Source organism: Pteronotus mesoamericanus, unplaced genomic scaffold, assembly GCF_021234165.1.
Source record: "Pteronotus mesoamericanus isolate MK-2021 breed Mesoamerican mustached bat unplaced genomic scaffold, CSHL_Meso_final contig_90, whole genome shotgun sequence".
NCBI classification, from domain to species: Eukaryota; Metazoa; Chordata; class Mammalia; order Chiroptera; family Mormoopidae; genus Pteronotus; species Pteronotus mesoamericanus.
The window spans coordinates 17,913,567-17,935,952 of NW_026555277.1; the positions used below are offsets into that span (position 1 = coordinate 17,913,567).

Genomic DNA, 22,386 nt, shown 5'->3' on the forward strand with positions numbered 1-22,386 from the left:
CAGTCATGTTTAATTCCTGATTATCTGCTACAAACCCCTCAATTTACAGTTGCCTCATTAAACACCTCCCAGTATGAGTAATATGCCATCATTTGACACAGCTTTGTATAAGAATGAAAACTCCATGGGTTCTTTTCACTAGTATTCACTACTGTGTCTCCAGGGCCTAAAACACATAGTAGATGCTTAGCAAATATTAAATGAGTGTGAGCCAATTTTAAACAACTATAATCTTTACAAAGTTTTGACTTACATTGAGCTAAAATATTTCTTTCCCTTATTGTTAGTTTTACTGTCTGGAAGATAAAACAATTCCCGTTTCTGTACGCAAGCCCCTGAAACATTTGAAAAAAGTCAACCTGCCCTTTCTTTCCAGGACAAATGGCTTCCACCAGTTCATTCAATGCTCCTCACATGATGTAGTTCAAAGCTTTCTCTCCACCCTGTTCCCTCTCTTCTGGACATGCTCCAGTTTATCCTTGTTCCTCTTAAATTATAATTCTCAGAAAAGAATACAATACCCCAGGGTGCAGCCTGACCAGTTCTAGTAGAGCTGGACAAATACTTCCCCAAGTCTATTAAAAAGCCCAAGGGCTAATTTACCTTTTGTTTTGTTTTGTTTTGTTTTAAGCTGTCTCACCTCCTTGACTCTCATTGAACTCATGGTCAAGGAGGAAGCTTGTATTTGGGCAGAAAGTTAACATGTCTAAATGTCATAACAGGTCACCAAAGGGCACTAGTCTCTGCCTTGGGTTGAATAACAGTGCCCATCCCATGGACATGAAAGTGAAGGTGGTTGATTGGCATGCTTTCTGGGTGCATCACGTCAACGCCCTTCTCACGGATGGTGAAAAGGCACTGAATAAGTCATTAGTCCATATCATGGATCCCTTTCATGTTGGCTTACCGAGTCCATTTTAGCAAAATGATTCCAGGCCTGGAACTGCTGCTGAAGCGTGTTACAGCCAGGAAAACCTGCTGGAGAAGATGACTTGCTTAGTACTGTAATCGGGGTAAGGTTCAATGCAAGAGTGGCTTAACAGGTGACTTCTGAAGTGGCAGAAGACAGGTAATTTGTAAAGAATGCTCTGGACACAGCCTTTCGGTCCCATTTTCCAGGTCAGTTATGGTAGAATTAGATATTTTGCAAAGTATTAAAATGACCATTGTGAATTTCTCTATTCAGAACCTTCAAAACATTATCTTGAATACAAGCTAAAGTGTCTTCAATTCCAGATATCTGTGGTTACTACTAATCTTACTCTCCTTAGGTGGTTTTAAAGATGAGCTTAGAATTGCCAAGCTGTTTTACTTTTAAGAACTAGTCACACAAGTTGTAAAACACAGTTTCAGGGAATCAGACTTTAGGTAGAAATCGTTTGTCTGACTTTGCCTTGTTAGAGAAAATCTGCGATGAGCAGAAAAAAATATAGGAAACTGCTCTCAATGTAGAATTTACTAAAAATATAAATACTTAAAAAAAATATTTTATGTATTTACTTCTAGAGAGAGGGAAAGGGAGGGAGAAAGAGAGGAACAGAAATATCCATGTGCAAGATATACATCAATGGGTTGCCTCTTGCATGCCCCTAACTGCGGACCTGGCCCGCAACCCAGGCATTTGCCCTGACTGGGAGTCAAACCAGTTCCCTTTTGGTTCACAGGCCAGGGCTCAATCTATGGAGCCACATGAGGCAGGGCTGAAAGTACAATTTTTTAAAAGAAACTTTATTGTATCAAGTGGTTTGGTACTGAGTTCCTTCCAAGTTCCTTATCAGTAAATAAACTGCTTGCACCGGGCTTCAGTGAAGGTGTGTTGTGTAACTCGTATAGGCACCAAGATATTTTCTAACTGCTTTCTAGGGCATGATGATCTGGAGAAGCACTTGGCTTTCAGTTATCCAAAATACTGAGGTGATAGGGACAGTCCAGATATATGCCTACATCCTTTCTTTCCTATAAACCACCATGTTTAATGACCTTTAGAATGTCACTCTTATTTTCCTCAATACCAGACCTCTATTCCTGAGACAAGGTTGAATAATATCAAATATGAAGGAAAGATATTAAATAAATTAAAATTATTTACTACAGATTACTGTGTCCAGAAGCAATTTGCAAAATAATATTGTTAAGAGGTCTCAGAAGTGGTTCTGCCTCTGAATTTCTACTAGTGGACAGAGAGTAAGTAAATGGGAAAGATGGCATAACATAAAATGAGCTCAGACTAAAGAAGAGAGCTCCTAAAATATAGTCGTATGTTGATCATTGAATCAGTATCTTTTGCTCCTCCCTTCCTTCCTTCTTGCCTTCCTCCCTTCCTTTCTTTGATAATCAGGCAAGGAAAGAAGAGGAGAAAATAGAAGAGTTTTGACCTATATGCACAAATGTTCTCTCTCCCTACTTTCTAGTTATGCAGGCTTCACTATGAAGAACTAGTTAAGAAGTGGAGAGTTTGTTTCTTCTGCAGTTCTACAGCTGTTTTAGGCACTGCTGCATGTTTATGACCTTTTCTCACAGATGTTACATTTTATGAAATGTGACTCATTTGGGTGGTACTGGTATCTTTAAATAAAAGAAATCCCAGAGGGCTGAATGATTACACAGCTCTTGTTCGCTCATAACCTGAAATACTTGAATATATGCTGGGGGGGAAAAAAGGCAATAAGACTTTGCTATAGTTACCGGTAAATGAATTAGAAAGAGCAATGATTTCAATTTCATTCTTTTCTCTGGAAAGAATAAGGAAGGGACAATATTCTTGTTTGGGGAGGTTTTGTTTTCATTTGCAGCATGTTTTTAATTTGTGCAGGCCTTTTGTTTTGGACCTTGGTTCATATTTTTGATCCAATGTGCAAAAAAAAAATTTACTAGAAAACATTTTTTGAAGGCTTACTCTATGCAAAGCACTGGGTTTGGTGCTCTTGGGAGGCACAGAACGGAGTGAAAGAACTAGAATCCATCGTCCTGCCATCTTTGAGCTTCTCATAACTGTTTAAAACTGCATGTCACCTGTCTTTTCTAGATTAGGCACCCGGGGACCTGGGTGGGAAGGCGACACATCCAAAGTCATGCAGCGAGTAGCATGCAGAAGTAAAACTTAGAACCATCTCTCCTGAGTTCCAGTGCTCTTTCAACATAACAGGCAACCTAGTAACCCTGGACTCAGACAGGGCTTGGGTCACGGCAGGTCAGGAACTAGGGTGAGGCAATTGAGGCAAAATTGTCACAGGTACCAAAAGCTTAGTAATCACACTTTATGCGAAAGAATTCCATGCTGAACAATACATCAAAATTTTAAATGAAGTCAAGATCTGACTCTGTAGTTGCATGACGTAACCTCACTATGATGTAAACCTAATCTTGGTTCTGTCATGCAATCTGAATTTTGGGGTCCACCGAGTGCAAAACCAACAAGAAAATATTCCCGTGGCTGGGAGAGTTGTAAAGGAATCCCTGAATGTATGGAGTGAGGGGTTCAGATGTTCAGAGATGGATCACAAACTACGCACAGTAGTGTACTTATAGCTCTCGTTTGTTTTAATAAGAAACTGAAGACTGAAGAGCATGGGGGGAAACCCAAGGTGCGACAGAGGGTCGCGCTAACCTCTGAGGGACACTATTTCCATAATGAGCCCGGTTCCCTCGGAAGGCTCCGCTAGGCAGAGGATAAAATGGAGTCCTGAGAGCCCCACAGTGGGGTTTGCTTGAAGGTCTTTGATCAGAACTAGAAAGTGGATTAAAAATTTTCTTCCCCTTTTTGATTTTCTTCTCTCATCCATGTCTTATGCCTGGAGTGTTGAGCTAGGACCTGGACATGCACCTTTTGAAAGCACCCTTGCCCTTAGAAGGCCAAGAAGAGATCACAATGGATTCCAGGAGGAACGGAGAGATTCTTGGGCCAATGCAGGCCTCTGGGTTCATACACAGTCGAGTTCACCAAGAGAGAGCCAAAGGGGACTTGGGGCTTGGCCTGCTAGGGAACGGTAAAGAACACGCATTTGCCTGAATGTCCTCAGAATCCAGATGCTGTGGGCTTCATAGAAGTTGATTTAGATTCCTGGTTTGGCAGTTTGGTTCTTCACTTTCCCACGTTTTGCAGTGACTTTAAGAGCAGACTCAGAACCAGCCCTGGGGAGAGAATAGATTCTGGGTGAATGCACACTCTGACACAGTGCTGGTACGTGGCTGTCACAGGGGCACAGCGGTAAAAGCTGTTCTCATAAGCTGGCTCTGCTGGGCCCGGAGGTGGGGAGGGGTGAGGAGGGTCTAAGAAAGAACTGAAGCAGCTTTCTTTCTCGTAGATGATTCTCAGCTTCCTTTTATCTAGTCATCCTCATTTGCAGGGAAGAGTGGTTCATTTTTTTGTTTGTTTGTTTGTTTTCGTTTTTTCAGCCACAGTTACAGCTCTAGGGGAAAAAAACCACAGTATAATTATTCTCTAAATTCTGCCATTCGCAGGATCTCTACTGCTTTAAACCCTCTTGAGAAAGGAATCCTGTGCTTCAGGGGCTTAAAGGTTAAGAACCTGGGCATTTACAAATTGGGTAAGAATTCTAACAATGCCACTTGCCACCTAAATGGTTTTGCAAGTTCTTTCGTTTTCCTCCTCTTCACTTTTTCTGATCAGTAGAGAATAAGGGCTCAAAAATAATGTCTTTTGTCATAGATTTTTGCCTTTAAAGGATGATGCTAAAGGCCCCCTACATGCATTCATCAGTGCCTTCTAGAGTATCTCCATTTGGCAACCATTCAGGCTGTGCCTGAACCCCCTAAGCGTCCCCCAATACAATCTATCTATTTGCATAGTTTGTTGTTTTGCAGGTTTTTAACTCTCCAATTTGAACGGCTCTAAGTTTTTGTTTCTGATAAGACAAAATTTCCCTGGCTTCTGTGCCAGCATTTTTTGCCCTAGCTCCAACCTTGGAAACACACAGAATAAACACCTTACTTTTTCCTCATCCTCAACTATCTGCAGATAGCTATCAGACTCCTTAAGTCTTCCTTTTTCACTGATTCCTTCAGCCATTCCAACAACAGCACCATCTCAAGTCTCGGTAGTCTCTAGAGTTTTTTCTTTGCACTGCTTTAGTTTCCCAGTGGTCTTCTCAAAATCTGTTTTGCAGACCTCAACAAACTAGTCTTAAGATAGGCTGACCATGACAAAGTAGAGTGCTGAAGTTGCTAGCTTCATTTTCATTAACATAAAATAATTAAAAGTGCTCACAATAATTAGTCAGGGATCCAATTGTTTGGTTATGACCAATGGGAAAGCCTTTCAACTTGCTTTATTCTATTTTTCACTACTACACTTCATCCTATGCTTCCTCCTGTCTCCTTCTGGGGTCGGGGGTTGAGGGGGAGGCAAAAATATTTTTTTGGCCACGATCTTGTACGAATGGGAGGAAGTTCTAGAAATGCTGCCTTTCCCTCCTCCCCGCCACTTTTTTTTGCTGCCGTTGAAAAAACATTACTGCTGTTATCAAAACAAGTTTCCCATCCACCCCCCTCACCAAGTTCACTTACTACTTCTCTGAATGATGAACAAACAGTATTGTTTTGTGAGTGGCTGCAACTTCAATATGTTCTGCAAGTTCCTTGACTATTGTTTCTTCTCCTATAGAAGAAGAGCCTTCTCTTTCTTTAAGAAAGGAAATATCTTGCCCTAAGACTCCTATAAAGGTCACTGACAATATAGGATTGAAAACCAAAACATTTGGTGCCGAGTAATGATGAAATAGAAAACAAAGGTATATTGTGGGAGCAGCATAAACTTCTACTTCACGTCCCTGACTTTTCTGAAGCCTATCTCTGTCTGCGGAGATTTCAGGTCGTGGTTAAAGATTCGAGACTCACACAAACATAGTCATGGTCAACCTTTAAAACAATTTTTAAACCATGGGTGGTATCTACTTATGAGATGTTTTACAAACTGTTAGATGCCCTGTTGTGACTGCTGCTTCCCAAATCAGTTCTTCAAGAGACATAACACAGCCCAGAAAATATTAAAAAAGATTAAAGCTTTAACTTTGACTGTTTATATGAATGAAAAGATCCAAAATATAAATTGGGACAATTCAGATCTCCAGTAGCTATCTAGTCATGTCCTACAAAAATAAAGTGACAGAAGTCCTATGCCATCAAGATTTTCAAACTCAGTGCCCACATTCTTCCTGCTAAAAAATTACTTGTACACATAGAAATCCTTTTTCAAGGAAATACTGATGTGGGAGTTTCTTGCTGCCATAATCAAGGCTTTGAAACGTTATATTGGCAAAGGTGGTGATTCTTCCGCAGACTAGATTATATTTGGGGAGGGGCAAGATAAAGAACTAGACTATATATTTTAATCAAAGGTGAATAAATAGCTCTTTTAAAAGAGAGAGGTATAAGAAATATAGTGCTTTACAGTATTATATTTTTTCACCAGTCTTGGCCAGATAATAATGGCATTTGAGGGCTAGACACAGGAGTCCCCCAACTCAAACACATTCAGAAGGCAGGCATACAACAATGTGTGAACTCCATACACAGTCCATGTTTTTAGAAATATAAAGGCCACAAAACAAAACAAGTTTTAAAATCTCTACTTCAAACTTCTTACCCTTCTCATGAAGTAAAACAAAGAAATTGCTCCATTGTGTCCTGCTTTTGGCCTTATACTGGTTATAATTATAGCTGCAGTGATTGAGCATACCTCCTGTGCCCGTCCTGAGCTGACCATCTTTGAGGACTTCCTTATGTGATGCTCACAGCAACTCTATGATTTAGTTCTATTACTATTCCCACATTACAAGAGAGGAAGAAACTGAGATTTCAAGGTAGTAGATGATTTCTCTAAGATTCCACCGCCAGGAGGAAGGGAGACTGGGATTTAAAGGCCAGCACTCTAATTCCAGAGCTCAGAAGCCACTTAACTACCTGATACTCAAATTATGTCTGTGTTAATTGTCTTACAGTCTTGAAAAGAAACTAAGCCTAAAAGTTTCCCCCTGACCCGAGGTTAATCATTCATTCTGTCTTCTCCCAGCCATCTACGGAGTTAGTACCTCATTACCGATTGTCCAAGTGGGAACACTAACTTCAGGGTGGAGCATTAGAACAACGGGTAAGTAAGTAAGCATTGACTTTTCAAATATGTGCTGTGTCTTCTTAAAAGAATTTGTTTTATTTGTTGATTTTAAAGAGAGACAGGAAGGGGGGGGCGAGAGAGAGAAACATCGATTTGTTGTTCCAGTTGTCCATGCAGTCATTGCATGTGCCCTGACCTGGGATTGGACCCGCAACCTTCAGGATGAAGCTCTAGTCAGCTGAGCTACCCGGCCAGGGCTGTGCTGTGTCTTCATAACTGTCCAAGTGAAGCATGGGGGTTAGGCATGCAGGTCAACTTGGAAGTGCTTTTTATGAAAAGACTTTCATCCCAGCAGAGGAAAATAAGTGTCATTTCCATTTTATTCAGTTGTTCTTTCTTTCCTTTTTTTCATAAGAGAAAAACCTCCCCCAACCGCACTGCCTTTCAAAGTGAGTAAAACATTTGTATGCCCTAAAATTAGTTAGCTTTTCTGTTTGAGATTGATTTTCATTGCCAACTCAGTAAAAAGTTACTGTGAATGACATACCCAGTTTAGCTAAACTTCCTGAAAAGTTCTGTTAATTTCCTAAATGAATGTCTCTCAAATATCTCCCCTCATCTCCATTCTCACCGTCACTGCCTAAAGCCGTTCCATCTTTGACTTCAATTGTGACAACATTCTCCCAAACTGCACCCAGATGATATTTACAAAAACAAAGATTCGGTGATGTCACCCCCTCCTACAAACCTTTTTATTTGCTCCCAACTGGCAATGGAGTATAATCCAAATGCTTAAGCATGACATTCAAAGGACATGATTACCAGAACACTACCCTTTTTTGTTGTCTCTTTTCCAGACAAACCAAAAGATTCCCAGTCTTCCTAATATGCCAAGGAATATTGTCATTAATGTTTTAATGTCACACATTAAGCAATCAGTGACATTGGAGCTACAAATGAGCAAGGTACATCTCTATTAAAAGTAGGCTCCGCTCAGGGTTGGGGTTAGAGGGTACAATCTACAATCACTGCTTTATGTCTTACCAACCATCAGTAGCTGTCAGTATCACGCCCAGCTCTCAGTTTCCATTTGCTTGCCTTGGGTCAATAAACAGGGCATCTTTATAAAACACTGCTATGCCTCAACACCTTCCAAACAGAGATTGTTCATCCAAAGGGGAGCAAAATAGTCTACTGGTGCCAAACATCTTGAGTACAGTCTGGGTGTGGGATACAGTTTATATTTGGTAGTTAGTGGAAAATACTGAACAATGCCTCCCAAATAACCCTTACCCCACCACACGTATATCAGAAAAAAAATCTCTCTTCCCTAAGAAGACAGCCCTTGAAAAATTAAGTTTGCTTACCATATCTGTTTGCTGGGTCATGGATCTGTGATTTTCACCAGAGAATTTCACTTTCACGTCCACAGATTCATTCAACTCATTCCTGTCATCAATCGGAAGCAAAATACATGTTCCCTCAAGGGCCCCTATGGTTTTCACGGGAGACACATTTATTTAACCCTTTACTTCTTTTTTACCAAGGTGTCTGAGGAACTCTACACAGGCAATCCACATAGACCAAGGTCATTGAATCCTTCTCTCTGTTTAAAGCAGATTAGAGGCTACATTTTCTTAAGATTCTGTTAGGTATACATTTTAGCAGCGGTCCATGAAAACCTATCTGACTTGACATTATGGAACTAAATTAAACCTCCCTGCATTCGCCAAATGTTCTGCCAGAAGGCATCTTTGTGTTTGTCAAGGTACATAAACAGAATGTTTCCCTCTACAGCCAAGCCTCATTTAAAGACACACTGAAAAGCTTAATGATACACATTACTACCAGATGTCCTTTCCCCAAGTCATCTGGATTTCTTAGGCTATTTATCACTACACTTTCTGCCAGAACTCTTGCTCTGAAATCTATTTACTCAGAAAAGAGTTTCAGCTTCACCATCTATTAAATCTGAATAGATCAGAAACCAATTTGTTTAACTCAATAAACAGTTCTGTGCTTCAGAACTAGACATTTGCCACTTAAGTGTCTCGGTAAATGTTACCCAGGAAAGTGATAACTTGGGTCCTCAGGACAGCCAGAGCCTGCAGGAAATAAGCCTCTTCACATTCTTTGGAGGCCAAGCCACAGACTTCAGGGATGGTTCTCTGAACTTTGCTCCACATGAAGCATTTCTCACACATTCCTAACAGACTTGGGTGGATCTGCCTACATTCATGTCCACAATGCAGGCTGCTGCATACTTAAGTGGACACTCCAAAGATTTTATGATCATGTGGGTCTTTATTAGTGTTTATTTCAGTCAGAATATTTATTTGCTTTTCAGCAGCACACATGGTTTAAGACAAATACAGTAGCTATTTCCTTTTGTCAGTCAAGTCTAAAGCCTCATTCTGGCATTGTCACGGTGCCCATCCAAGGGTTTCCAAACTGACAAATCCAGATGACATCTCAGTGGAAAGTCACTTCCAGCCAATACTGTTTGACTCTGCCCGTCTCATAAATGACAACGTTTCCATCAAACCTGTATTTAAAGACTTAATTTTGCCTGCAATTTGTCTCCATTTCTACTTACTGCCCAACAAGGCTCCTTTCCGTTGCCCAGAAAGCCCTCCTGTGCCACCTGAGTCTGCATTCACACCCCCTCACTTCCGCAGACCATGTGTGTATGTGCCACGTGGTTACATCGAGGATGAATTTCCCTGTATTTGTCTTCTTTGCCTCTTTTTGCCCTTTCTCTCTTATCTCCCCAAGAATGAACCCCTACGTATAACACAACATGATTTCAGTTTCTGAAAGTTTAAAAACACATCTCTTTAAGTTTAGGCCCTTAAATTTACATTGGAAGATGTGCACAAGGTAGTAAGGTTTCTTTGTAGTCCACATTTTTACTTTGAGGTGGTAGATATTATTTTGAGATGGCATTTTCACACACTGTTTGCATTCTCATAGGTGTACAGTTTTAATTTTTTCAACAATTTTATTTCTTACACAGTATTAGCAAAGATTGCGAATTCTAGTGCTGACAGCACCCTAGAAAGTACCAGAAATGTGTGATTTGGAAGCGGTGATGGCCATGGCAAATCAGAGAGTACACACCTCATCTAAAGAGGAATGCAATGCTCTTCTAGGAGGTGCAGACCCATTCTTAACAGATAATGTAAATTATAAAGAGAAGGTAAACATGGGACTCTTTTTTGCGAAATCTCCCAATATGTAAATATTAACACCTACAATCAAATATTTTAAAACATGTTTTCAATCAAATTGAACTCCCAGATCAATAGTTGGCAACAGTTACAAAGCACTGTTGCGTGGCAGCGGGATGGACCAGACCAGGCTGAGGCAGGACTCCAAGAGGAGAGTGCTCCCAGGAAAAGGGCAGATTCACCAGCAAGAGACAAAGGAAAGGGGTTCAGACTCGCTCGCTATGTGTAGGTCAGGGTTTCTTAACTTTGGTACCAATGATTTGGGGGACAAGACAGTTTTTGCTGTGGGGGGCTGTGCATCTTAGGATGTTTAGGAGCACCGCTGGCATCTCCCCACGAGATACCATAGCACCTTTCGGCCCTTCTTCCATCTCCTGTTGTTATAACCCACAATGCCTCTACATGATGCCAGATATCCCCGGAGAGGCAAAATTGTCCTGCATTGAGAACCACCGCAGTTGATTTTGGTGGTAATAACAGATGGGAATTGGTATCAGGGTGGCACATCCTGGGATAGTAGGTGAGGATTCTGATCCACTGGGAGTGCAGAAGCATGGAGCCTGGGAGAGAGCAAATGAGTAAGGTCATGGAAACGTGGTCACAGAGGTCAATATTCTCCAGAGGACTAGATAGAACTAATGATGCAGCAACCCAAAGCTGGAACCCATGGGAAAGGACTAGGAACAAAGCAATACCCAGTTACTCAAATCAGAGGATGAAGTAGAGGTAGGTCCATGGGTCAGGAAGACTCCCAGATTATGCTTTGAACTAGGAACGTGGTTGAGTTCACATTTAGGGCAGAGCGTAGCTCATAGGAGTTGAGAGATCCAAGCTGTAGGGATTGGATCAATGATGACGCTGGAACATAGGGGTCTTCTATTCAGAGACGGCAGGAAGGTCATTTATCAGGGAGTTTACTCATCCTTCCCTCTTATGGATCAGAGGCTTTGTCCTGCCTCAAAAAATATCTCTGGGTGCACGTTCCCACCCAGCAGCATGCCCACGCCTTTCCATTTCACCTCTTCTTCCCCCTGTAGCCGTGCATCTCCTAAGCTCTAAGGGATCCCTCAAGCAGAGGAGCAATGGTCAGCGGCAGCTTGTCCCAGGCCTACCCCATGAACCTCTCTCCAGCGCCTCCTTCTCTCTGACTTTCTAACAAGCCCCAGCAGCCCCACCGAGGCTCTCTCCTGTTGCTTTTTCTATCCTAAGACCTTCCTTGTTTCACTGTCCCCAGCTTTAATAAAAGTATTTGCAAAATAGTAATAATAATAATAATAATAATAATAATAAAAAGAATAGCTCTGGTCCTAGGTGCCGATTCATTATTTTGTTTTTCTTACCAGGGGCCTCTTTGATAACTCTGCTAGAAACCAAGTAAAGTTAGGAACAATTTTTCTAGAGAAAAAAAAAGGGTTGTCCTAATTTTTGTAGTCATTCTTCTATATCAGTTGGGCAAAGATTAAAGTGAAGGTCTTTGGAGAGGCTGCTGAGCATTAAACCTTATGGTTTGCCTCTCTGTGACTAAGGGGCAAGTCATTCATACAGGCCAACTCACAGTATCTATTTCTGTTTTAATGTATAGTTTCTCCCTTTACTATTGAAAAGCTCAACTTTGGGGGTTTTTTTCCTGGTGTTTAAAAGAACACTTTATTTATTTATTTTTAGAAAGAGGGGAATGGAGGGAGAAAGAGAGGGAGAGAAACATTAATGTGCGGCTGTCTCTCACACATCCCAAACTGGGGACCTGGCCCACAACCCAGGCATGTGCCCTGACTGGGAATTGAACCACTGACCTTTCTGTTCACAGGCCAGCTGCAATTCACTGGGCCACGCCAGCCAGGGTGAAAAGCTCAACGTTTTTAAGAATTTTAATGCCCCAAGGGTCAAACTTGCAGCTGGGCTGACTGTGGCCCACAGCTATTTTGTTGAAGACAGTAATTTAGAACTTGGAAACGTTTCACATTAAAAATATAAATATCCAGCCCTTCTTCAAAAACTCTGGCAACATTAAATGCTCATTTCCTACGCAGAAACAAGTGGCTGGAACTGAGTAGCTGCAGTTCATTGAAAGCTAGTCCACTGTTCTTTGGTTCACCCAAATCCCATTGTCTCCGAAGCTGGACTGCTACACCCATTAAAGCCACCTGTTCTGGGCGCATTTAAATTATGAAATAAAGGACAGAGGACATTAACTCTGCCAAAACAACATAGGTTTAGTATCATCACAACTCAAGAGCTTCCCCTCGTTTTCTTATAAAGCCCAAGTCCTAACAGCCCAACAGAGTCAATTGCAAAAATTCCCATATTCAATCTCCATGGTTGAAAAGGGTGCCCCTGAAAAGCCCTGGCTGTTTCCTCTGCCTTGAAAATTTTCTTTGAGAATAATCTGTACAAAACTGAGGTCCACCAAGACTTGGACATCAAGAGTATAATCACAAGTGCTGCTAAGGAATCTACTATTTCCAGTTCATGAGATGAAATGTTTTAATCCTTATGTTCCTATTCACTGAACATTTCTTGTTCTTTTAAAAATTGTTTTCTTTTAAATTTGTTTCTATAGGTTTCTTCATTCGCCACTCCTCAAGATCATGGAAGATTTAGAGGAAATATTATTTGAAGAATTTGAGAACTACTCCTATCCCACAGAATATTACACGCCAGAGTCTGATTTGGAAGAGAAAGTACCCCTGGGAGTCATTCACTGGGTCTCCCTGGTGTTATACTGTTTAGCATTCATCCTGGGCATTCCAGGAAATGCCATTGTCATTTGGTTCATGGGTTTCAAGTGGAAAAAGACAGTCACCACTCTCTGGTTTCTCAATCTGGCCATTGCAGATTTCATTTTTCTTCTCTTCTTGCCTCTGTATATCTCCTATGTGGCCATGAATTTCCACTGGCCTTTTGGCATCTGGTTGTGCAAGGCCAATTCCTTCATTGCCCAACTGAACATGTTTGCCAGTGTTTATTTCCTGACGGTGATTAGCCTGGACCGCTATGTACACTTGATCCACCCTGTCGTAGCTCATCGGCACCGAACCCTAAGGAACGCTCAGATTGTTATTATACTCGTGTGGCTTTTGGCTTCTATAATGGGTGGTCCGTCCCTATACTTCCGGGACACTGAGGAGTTGAATAACCACACTATTTGCTATAACAATTTCCACAAGCATGATCCTGACCTCGCTTTGATGAGGCACCATGTTCTGACCTGGGTGAAATTTATCATTGGGTACCTCTCCCCTTTACTAACAATGAGCATTTGCTACTTGTGTCTCATCTTCAAGGTAAAGAAGCGCAGCAACCTGGTCTCTAATAAGTATTTCTGGACCATTCTAGCTGTGGTCCTGGCCTTTTTTATTTGCTGGACTCCTTATCACCTGTTCAGCATTGGGGAGCTCACAATTCACCACAATAGCTATTTCCACCATGTGCTGCGGGCTGGAATCCCCCTCTCCACGGCCTTGGCATTCCTCAATAGTTGCTTGAATCCCATCCTTTATGTCCTAATTAGTAAGAAGTTCCAAGCGCGCTTTCGCGCCTCGGTTGCTGAGATACTAAAGTACACGCTGTGGGAAGTCAGCTGTTCTGGCACGGTGGGAGAACAGCTTAGGAACTCTGAAACCAAGAACTCGTGTCTCCTGGAAACAGCCCAGTGAAATACTGCTCTTCCACAAATCAGTATAAGGCTTTTGTATGGGTCTCCTGACCATGCTTTCAGATGATTTGATCCCAAGACACAGAGCCAACTGTAGTGTTTTGTTGTTGTTTTTGGTCTGTTTGTTGGCATCACATTCTTGTGTGGATATAGCATTTAGGAGGGATCTTCATTTTTTCCCTGCTACTTAAATTATGTGTCATTCTTACTAATTATACTATAGTAGATTAATCACAGTTGTTGAGGCAATTTCAGTTATTTTTAAAATCTTAACAAATTTCTCTAAGTCCTAAATCTTAATATTAAACATGTGATTAACTCTTTTCAAAGATGGTAAAATAAGTTTCCTTAAGCTCACTTTAATTTTGCTCAAGTAACCTATTAGACAAATTCTTAAAATGCAATGTGTGTACTTCTTTATTTCATGTAACCTTTATATATGCATTTATGAATTAAACTAATAACTGGTTATAGTAATTAGTTTAAAACATCGTTCTGGTTGATTATTATTCATGTTTCGTTAACTGCCCCCCAATCTAGTTGCTTGAAACAACAGTTTATTACCATGCTCTCTCACAATTCAGAGCCAGGAATTCGAACAAGCGCAGAAGGGAGGCTCCTCTCTGTGCTTCACAACATCTGGAGCCTCAGGGGGACTGCGGTGACCCAAACGGTTGAGGTTTGCCACAGCGGGGGCTGGCTGCATGGCTCTCTGCCCTTCCCTCTCCTCTCCTCTCCTCCCCCCAGTCCCCTCCTCTCCCTCCTCTTCTTTCTTCACAAAGCTGTTCCATCATGGCACCTCTGGGTAGCCAGACTTCTTACAGGGCAACTTAGGGATGCAAGAGACCAAAGTGGACATTTCTCGTCCACTTAAAAGCTACGCTCAACACAGACATAGTGTCACTTCCATTGTACTCTATTGGTCAAAGCTGACATAAGCCTTTTATTTCTACAACGGTCTTTATATAGACACCAGTATAAGATCAATAAAGCATTCCTTGAAGTCAGGTGCAAATCTGTTGCATAGTAGACTATAATAATATTTTGACCTGTATTCATTTATATCCTTAGCAAACAGGTGAGTATCTAAGAGGTATGCCAAGCCAGACAAGTATTGTGAGGGATGCCAAGAACCATAAGGTACTTACGGTTTAGAAAGTGAGATTAAATTTGCATAAATACAATCGAAAAACAAGGCAGATCATAGTAGGTACCACAGAGAGCTAGGAAAAGTGCACATTGTTCAGAGAGAAAAGATGTGGCATACAGTGTGGAGGTAAAGGGACACTGGACAGCTCTGTCCCTGCCTTTGGGATTCCCTAAGGTTCTGTTCCTATCTTTTGTCTCTGCTGGCATCTTCATCTTTTGTGAATATAAACTCTGCCACTCACGGCAATTTAAGAAATACATTTAACTTTCTCCAATTTCTGTATTTTGGAAGTTGTGAGGGAAGCTATGTTATTTCTTGAATCAGTATCCTTTTTAGTTTCATCTCTTTGTAGTTTCATCTACTATCAGATCATTTATTAGCTATGTTTTTTACTATTAGCCCCATGCAACAATCAGATCTGATTTTGCAAATTATTCCAAAACACATGGCACGGCTCAGCCTATCTCAAACTTCGCTCATTCCCAGACCTCATGGTTTCTGTTCTATCCAGCACAGCTTAAGGGAGGGAAGGGAGAAAAGGACTCTGCGAATTTCTGGCCCTTTGTGCAGGTGTACACGTGTTCCCTCCAGCCATGGTTTAAGATATTCGACTCTGGGTTCCCCTTGACCTTGAAGGAACAGTCCTGGATTCCCAGAATCAGGAGAAAAGCTGGAGTTTTCAAGGAAAAAGAGAAAACTTCATAGTCTCATCCTTTTTGAGCAAATGGAGACTCTCAAGGCTGTGGGGGAGAAAGAGAGGAAGGCTGAGGAGCAGCCAAGGGCAGAAGGAAATTAATGGAGCAGGTGATATTCTGGAATTTACAGTTCAGGGCAGTGCTTCCTAACCTCTGTGAGCTAGGAATCCATGCAAAACCGCTCATTGCACTTGGTTCACTGGGCACAATATCTAGGGCCCTTTGAGCTTTCCGAGGGCCTATGAAAATACGTGAGATCTTAAAAAGTAATTATTGGCTCTAGGATACAAAAAGAAAACTTGGAAAGTTAAAAGAATACTTAATTGCATGTCTACAAAATATAACTTTATGTCACTTGGTCAAATATTTAGTGATTATATAAAAGCTTATATTTCACACGGGGTTTCAATGTTTCAGTGTTTGATATGAGGCGTGGAGCTTCCAAAGAGAAAAATTCTTTGAGAAAGTTTTACAGCCCTGGCTGGTGTGGCTCAGTGGATTGAGCACCGGCCTGCGAACTGAAAGGATGCTGGTTTGATTCCCTGTCAGGGCACACACCTGGGCTGCAGGCCAGGTCCCCATTTGAGGGTGAGTAAGAGGCAGCCGATTCTCTCTCCCTCTCTTTCTCAATTCCTTCCCCTCTCTCTAAAATAAATAAAAATCTCTTTTTTTTTTTTTTTAAAAAAAAAGAAAGGTCTACAAAGGTCTTAGAGGAACTTTTAATTCATTCAAGAATCTAATGAAAGTCATGGGTCCTTTCTACAGTAATGCTTTTAAATAAAATACCAGGGAGGCCTTAGACCCCAGGCTAAGAACTCCAGTTTTACCAGCTTTTAAAATAGCTGACAGTGGACACACTGTTAGGAATTCACTAGGAGAAAGCAGCAGCCAGTACAGGTGCTTTGCAGCAGAAGCAAGACTTAATTGTTTATTCTCAGTTTGAGGGAAGGTCCAAGGAGTAACTGAGGACCCAAGCTCAGACTCAGGATTGGGGACTCCAAGCCTCCTCCCCGGCAGCTGGGATCTAGTTAGCGAGGCTTCCCTGCGGTCTCATGATGAGGAGCAGGACAAACAATGAAAAAGAAAGAAGCTGGAGGCTGGAAAACGCTACAGCAATTTGGGGATGAAGCGAGGGAGCTCGCTGCCTACTTGGCAGGAGAGAATGGAGCCCCAGGAAACTCAGGGACTGGGGTACAGACCCACCTCTTCCTCAGTGGAAGGAACCTCCTAGGAATAGGGTCCATGTCCCAAGACCTCTGGGGGCAGAATATCTCAATTTGAATTATGGCTGTAACGCATCCTAGCTCTGTGTTAAGTGAGTTGATGCAGGTATTATAGGGCTTTCCATAAAGCACTTAAAGTGGTACTTAGCTCTATAGATGGATACCTGATAAAAATTAGCTGGTATTATACTTACTCAGTGACACTCCTGGCACATTCTGACACAGTAACTGCTTAGTAAATGTTAGATCCCATTCTCCTTTTGAATGAACATGAAAATCTCATAGGAAGTACACAGACAACTTGAAAACAAGACAGTTTATAAATACTATAAAAGAATATATGTGCTGGGAGGCTGCAAGGCGCAGGAAGGAGCAGAATTTAAAAAGACTTCTTGCCATGGCTCGTGTGGCTCAATGAATTGAGCGATGGCCTGTGAACCAAGGGGTCACTGGTTCAATTCCCAGTCAGGGCTCAAGCCTGGATTGCAGGCTAGGTCATTGGTTGGGGGCATGCGAGAGGCAACCACACACTGATGTTTCTCTCTCTTTCTCCTTCCCTTCCCATCTCTCTAAAAATAAATAAATAAAACATTTTTTAAAAAGGCTTCTTGCAAGAGGTATCTGAAGTGCGTTTTGAAAAATGACTACCATGTGACGAAGTGCAAGTGAGGAAAGAGGTTACTTTAGGTAGATGGCACAGCAAGACCAAAGGTAGAGATTGGAAAACATGCACTGTGTTTAGAAAAGAGAATAATCCCATTTTACAGGAACAGAGTAAAAACAGGAGATTCAGAATTGATGTCAAGCTTAAAGAGCGATCCATAGTTCTTTTCTATGCTCATATATGGACAGTAGGTTTTCTGGGGATGAATATTTAGAAGTCTGTGGACACTGTTGATTTTCACTTTCTTGAAAAAAATTCCAAATGACACGCTCTCATTTGGGACATTTCCCAAATGCAGCTATTATTATATGGTGCATGTAAGGAGAGAATGTCTGATTATCAGTCTCAGCTTCCAATTTAGATTTACCCTTATGTGACATCTTCTCACGTTCCCTAACTGAGGGTATGAAGCACTGATGAAACAGGATTAAATTGTATAAAAGCAGGGACAAAGAACTTTTCCCACTCTACGACCAACACATTACTGGACTCTGGAGGCCTGGATTTGAGTTCCTCTTCCTCTCACTAGATGAATAATCAGGCAAATCTTCCAGAGCTCAGTCTAGTGTCTGCCTGCCTTATCTCTTAGGCTTATAATAAAGTTCAAATTAGACAATGTATGTGAGGCATTTATCTATAAACATTTACTTTTTTATTCTAAGGAAAATAATTGCCATTGCCAAATGGTATTTGTTTGGAAAAAGTTTCACATCTCAAAACACTAACGCAACTTTTTCTATTTGTCTTTGTCTATAAGCTTACCTTTTGATAATAATAATGAAAAATCAAGCATTTTTTAATGTTTTATAGTTTCCATTTTTTCAAATAATTCTATTAAGCTTATAAAATATTTCATTGAGTATATATGCCATCATTTAGTCATTTCCGTTTCCATTAGGATAACAGTCTTATTTACCTGCTTCCATCTACACCATCTCCAGATCAGAACTCTGCCTTTGTCTTGTCTTCCCCAGCTTGGAAACCTTCAAGGCTCCCCATGAATGGCCAGCCTATAGTTCAAATGCCTCTACAACCTGGCCTTATCCTATCTAATCCAACACACTGCAGAATGCAGCCAAACTGGTTGAATGGCCTCCCAAACGTTCCTGGGTTTATCATTCTGCCTTTCATACCTCCTGGAACATTCTCTCTCCCCTTTTAACTAATTGGTCAAGGTCTATCTAGTTTAACCGCTGGTTCCTCTAAAAAACTTCTCAATTCTAGCCTTCTTCTGAACTTTTGGATTACTTGCTTAATCACAAAATGACTTTTATACTTTTTCAACAATTTTGTATGTGTTTGAACCACCTCCCTACAATTTTCTTTGTATTTTTTATAGCAGCTAAGAGTGATGCTGAATGAATCATTTTAAATTCCCTCCCACACTGTACCCAACCATGTGCTGGGGAGGCTGAGCATGAAATATAAACAAGGTTTCAGTTTTTGCAATCATGTATGGGGCATGCAAAAATAGGTGGCCACTTATTTTTCCTGTTTTCTACTCCAAAGACAGAAACAGGAAAAAAAAAAAAATCACTTTCCCTACACACACCTGTGCCTTCTGAGCCTATGAGTTCAAAAACAGTTCATCAGTACATGGCTAACATGTAAATGTCAGCATTGCTCATAAATAGCAAAAAAATGAAAGCAATCTAAAAATCCAACAAATAGACTGGTTACATAAGATATGAAACAATGGATTATGTAACTTAAAAAATCAGGAAACTTTTTAATGTACTAATATGGAATATCCAAGATATAGATGATCTCCAAGATAACTATTTCTTTGGACGAAATGCGAAGTGCAGAAGTTAGTCTGCATGCGTATGCTTAGGCCAGCTCTGGAAAGGCCTAAGAACCTGGTGGTATTAGTTGCTTTTATGGACATGAACAGGAGGCCTGGCAGATGGGAGATTTCATTGTATAACCTCTTGAATTTTGAACTATGTCAATATATTATCTACTTTTTAAAATATAAAATTAAAAGATACTGTTAAATGTTTTATTCAAGGCTGTGAAGATTTGGTCACAGGCATCATCAATTATCTTTTTTTCTTTAAAGATTTTATTCACTTATTTTCAAAGAGAAGGAAGAGAGGAATATCAATGTGCGAGAGAAACAGCAATCGGAAATCAGTTGCCTCTCACCAGGCCCCAACTGGGAACCCTGGCCAGCAAGGCCAGGCAGGTGCCCTGACAGGGAATCAAACCGGTGACCTTTCAGCTTGCAGGCCAGTGCTCGATCCACTGAGCCACACCAACCAGGGCTTTTTAAGATTTACAAGAGAGCTGTGGCTTAAACTCACTATTCTGATTTTTTAAACTCCTTTTAAACAAGTTTTTAATCATTAGTTTTTTATCATAAATATTTGTTGAAACTTAATGTTCTGGTCAAGCTACTTAGTACCAATCGCTTTACTATGTCAATGACTAAATTATTTTTGGCTACTATTCATTAATCTCTCCATAGCAGCATTTCCAGAATCCACAGGATCTCAATCTCCAGAAAATGAAGTGCTGCCCTCTGCTGGCTCTTGTGATAGTGACAACCTGAAAATTTCTGATGGTTTTAGACTGGGTTAGACTAAACTGCTTAGTGATTTCATTAGTACATACATGTCCAATTAAACAAATTTTATTTACAATTTAAACAATTTCCCACACTCAAAGTAGTCACTTATTTTAAAAAAATCAGATTTGGCAGGAGAGGGGAATAAAAACAGCTTTGTCTAGGAAACTTCTGACCTCAAATCATTTAATCTTTTTGATTTAGAGACTTTAAGAGCTTAGCAATTTCCAAGCTCTACTTTTATAAAAACTAATGTAAAAAAAATAAACCAAATGTTATATATATCTCTACTTAAGATGAAACTCTTACCAAGATTTGACTATCATTTAACATACTGCCTTCATCTCAGTACATTTACCTGTAGTACTGCCTCAGTATGGTCATTATAGAAGTCCTACCTCAATAGGTCCAATCAGATTTCCAAACGAGAAAAATGTCCCACTTAGTCCCCACTCACCTTCACACCCAAGCCAGGCTTTTGAAAAAACCATAGCATGGGAATTAATTGTCTATATAATCTCCCTTCCAGAACAGTGTTACTCAAAACACATTCTCACTTTCTCCTTTATCAGCGTACATTATTGCATCTGTCTAGACAAATGGTTATAATTTGTGACAAATTCTGGGAACCCTTCCCTTAACTGTTACCCTCCTTTGCATTAGGTGTCCTTTAGTAAAATTGCATTTCTCAACACTTAACATTTGAAATTGATTTTTCAGTCACAAGTAACCAACTTGAAGATGCTAGGTTACTTCATCAGCCATTTAGGTCATTGGTCTGTCTCAGCATTAAATACATTTTTAACTCCGAATGTTTTAACTACCCTGCAAATACTGTAACTGACATTTTTCACCATGTGGCCAGTACTGTCCTAAGCAAGGACTTCACAGCCTTTTGTCATGATTCTTAGTTTAAGGTAATCCTAACACTCCCATTTAAGAAAACTAGCCCAAATAACTTAAATCCTTGCCAAGTCCAAGGTCTGAACCATCATAAACCACAGGATTAATTTCCTAATCCAAAATTCCCACAAGTGAAGTTTTTAGCTAGTTTTTTGTAAAAATAAAGCAAACAGGAAAACTTGTGTGATAAAAATACTATCATCATACACTGCTGAAAACAAGTACAGAAATTATACTGAGATTGTTCATTTAAATCCGTTTATAAAATCTACACCACCTACCTATAGAGCTTTTGTAATAAGTGGTTTCCCTCTTTTGGGCTAAAAGTACACAAATCTAGCTCTGACTGGTGTGGCTCCTTTGGTTGGGCACTGCCCTGCAAACTGAGAGGTCACTCGTTCCGTTTCCCCCATCAGAGAATACACATGGTTTGCAGGTTTTATCCAAATCAGGGCTTGATCGACACTTTGTTCCCTCCCTTACCCTTTCTCTAAAACTAAAATCTTAAAAACTATAAAGAATGCTGACCCAAATTTACATTATGAATCACATAGTCATTAAATTACTCAAAATGGAAGGAATATATGGTTAGCCTTTGAACATGGGTTTTAACTATGTGGGTCCACTTATATGCAAAGTCTAAACTATAGCCAGTCCTCTGTATCCCTGGGTCTTGCATCTGCGGATGCAGAAGGCCGAATGCATGCATTGTTTTCTGCCATTTTATACAAGAAACTTGAGGATCTATGAGGTGTCCTGGAACCATCTCCTATGGATACCTGAACACTTAAGCTTTAGGGGAACAAAGACAACCATGAACTTCTGACCGCGTTGGGGGTTGTTGACACCCCAACCTCTCACATTGTTAAGGGACAACCGTACCACCCCCCTATTAAACAGTCAAGAACCAAGGGTTATCGTTCAAGCTTTTATTTAAGGGCAATGATCCAGGATGGATTTTAGATCTTGTTGAAAGCAGCCACGTCCATGGACTGCACATAGTCCTCAAAAGCGCAGATCCGCTCCTCCAGCATGTCTGTTCCAACCTTATCATCTTCTACTACACACTGTATTTGAAGTTTTTTAATTCCATACCCCACTGGAACCAGTTTGGCTGAAAAGAGCATTAAGAAAAATCTTAGAGAAATACTGTTCGTTGGCAAAGGTTGGAACTATGCAAATTCCCAATGTCAATTTCCAAAAACAAAACAAAACAAACAAACAA

General features: G+C 40.6%; 2 protein-coding genes across 3 annotated transcripts in view; one reads left to right on the forward strand and one right to left on the reverse strand.

The window, feature by feature from the left end:
- The window catches only part of CMKLR2 (chemerin chemokine-like receptor 2), a 43,070-nt gene extending 28,872 nt beyond the window's left edge, over positions 1-14,198 (forward strand). Inside the window, exons 4-5 of the mRNA XM_054585764.1 lie at positions 7,031-7,108; positions 12,863-14,198. Of these exons, the coding sequence (XP_054441739.1) occupies positions 12,891-13,958 (1,068 nt within the window). The 5' untranslated portion in view covers positions 7,031-7,108; positions 12,863-12,890 and the 3' untranslated portion in view covers positions 13,959-14,198. The remainder of the gene's footprint in view (positions 1-7,030; positions 7,109-12,862) is intronic.
- The window catches only part of EEF1B2 (eukaryotic translation elongation factor 1 beta 2), a 213,870-nt gene that overhangs the window by 188,901 nt on the left and 2,583 nt on the right, over positions 1-22,386 (reverse strand). Inside the window, exon 6 of one of the 2 annotated variants that reach the window (XM_054585765.1) lies at positions 22,079-22,275. In XM_054585765.1, the coding sequence (XP_054441740.1) occupies positions 22,121-22,275 (155 nt within the window). In that variant the 3' untranslated portion in view covers positions 22,079-22,120. Of the gene's footprint in view, positions 1-22,075; positions 22,276-22,386 lie in introns of those variants that run through there. The other variant, XM_054585766.1, reaches the window with a different exon arrangement.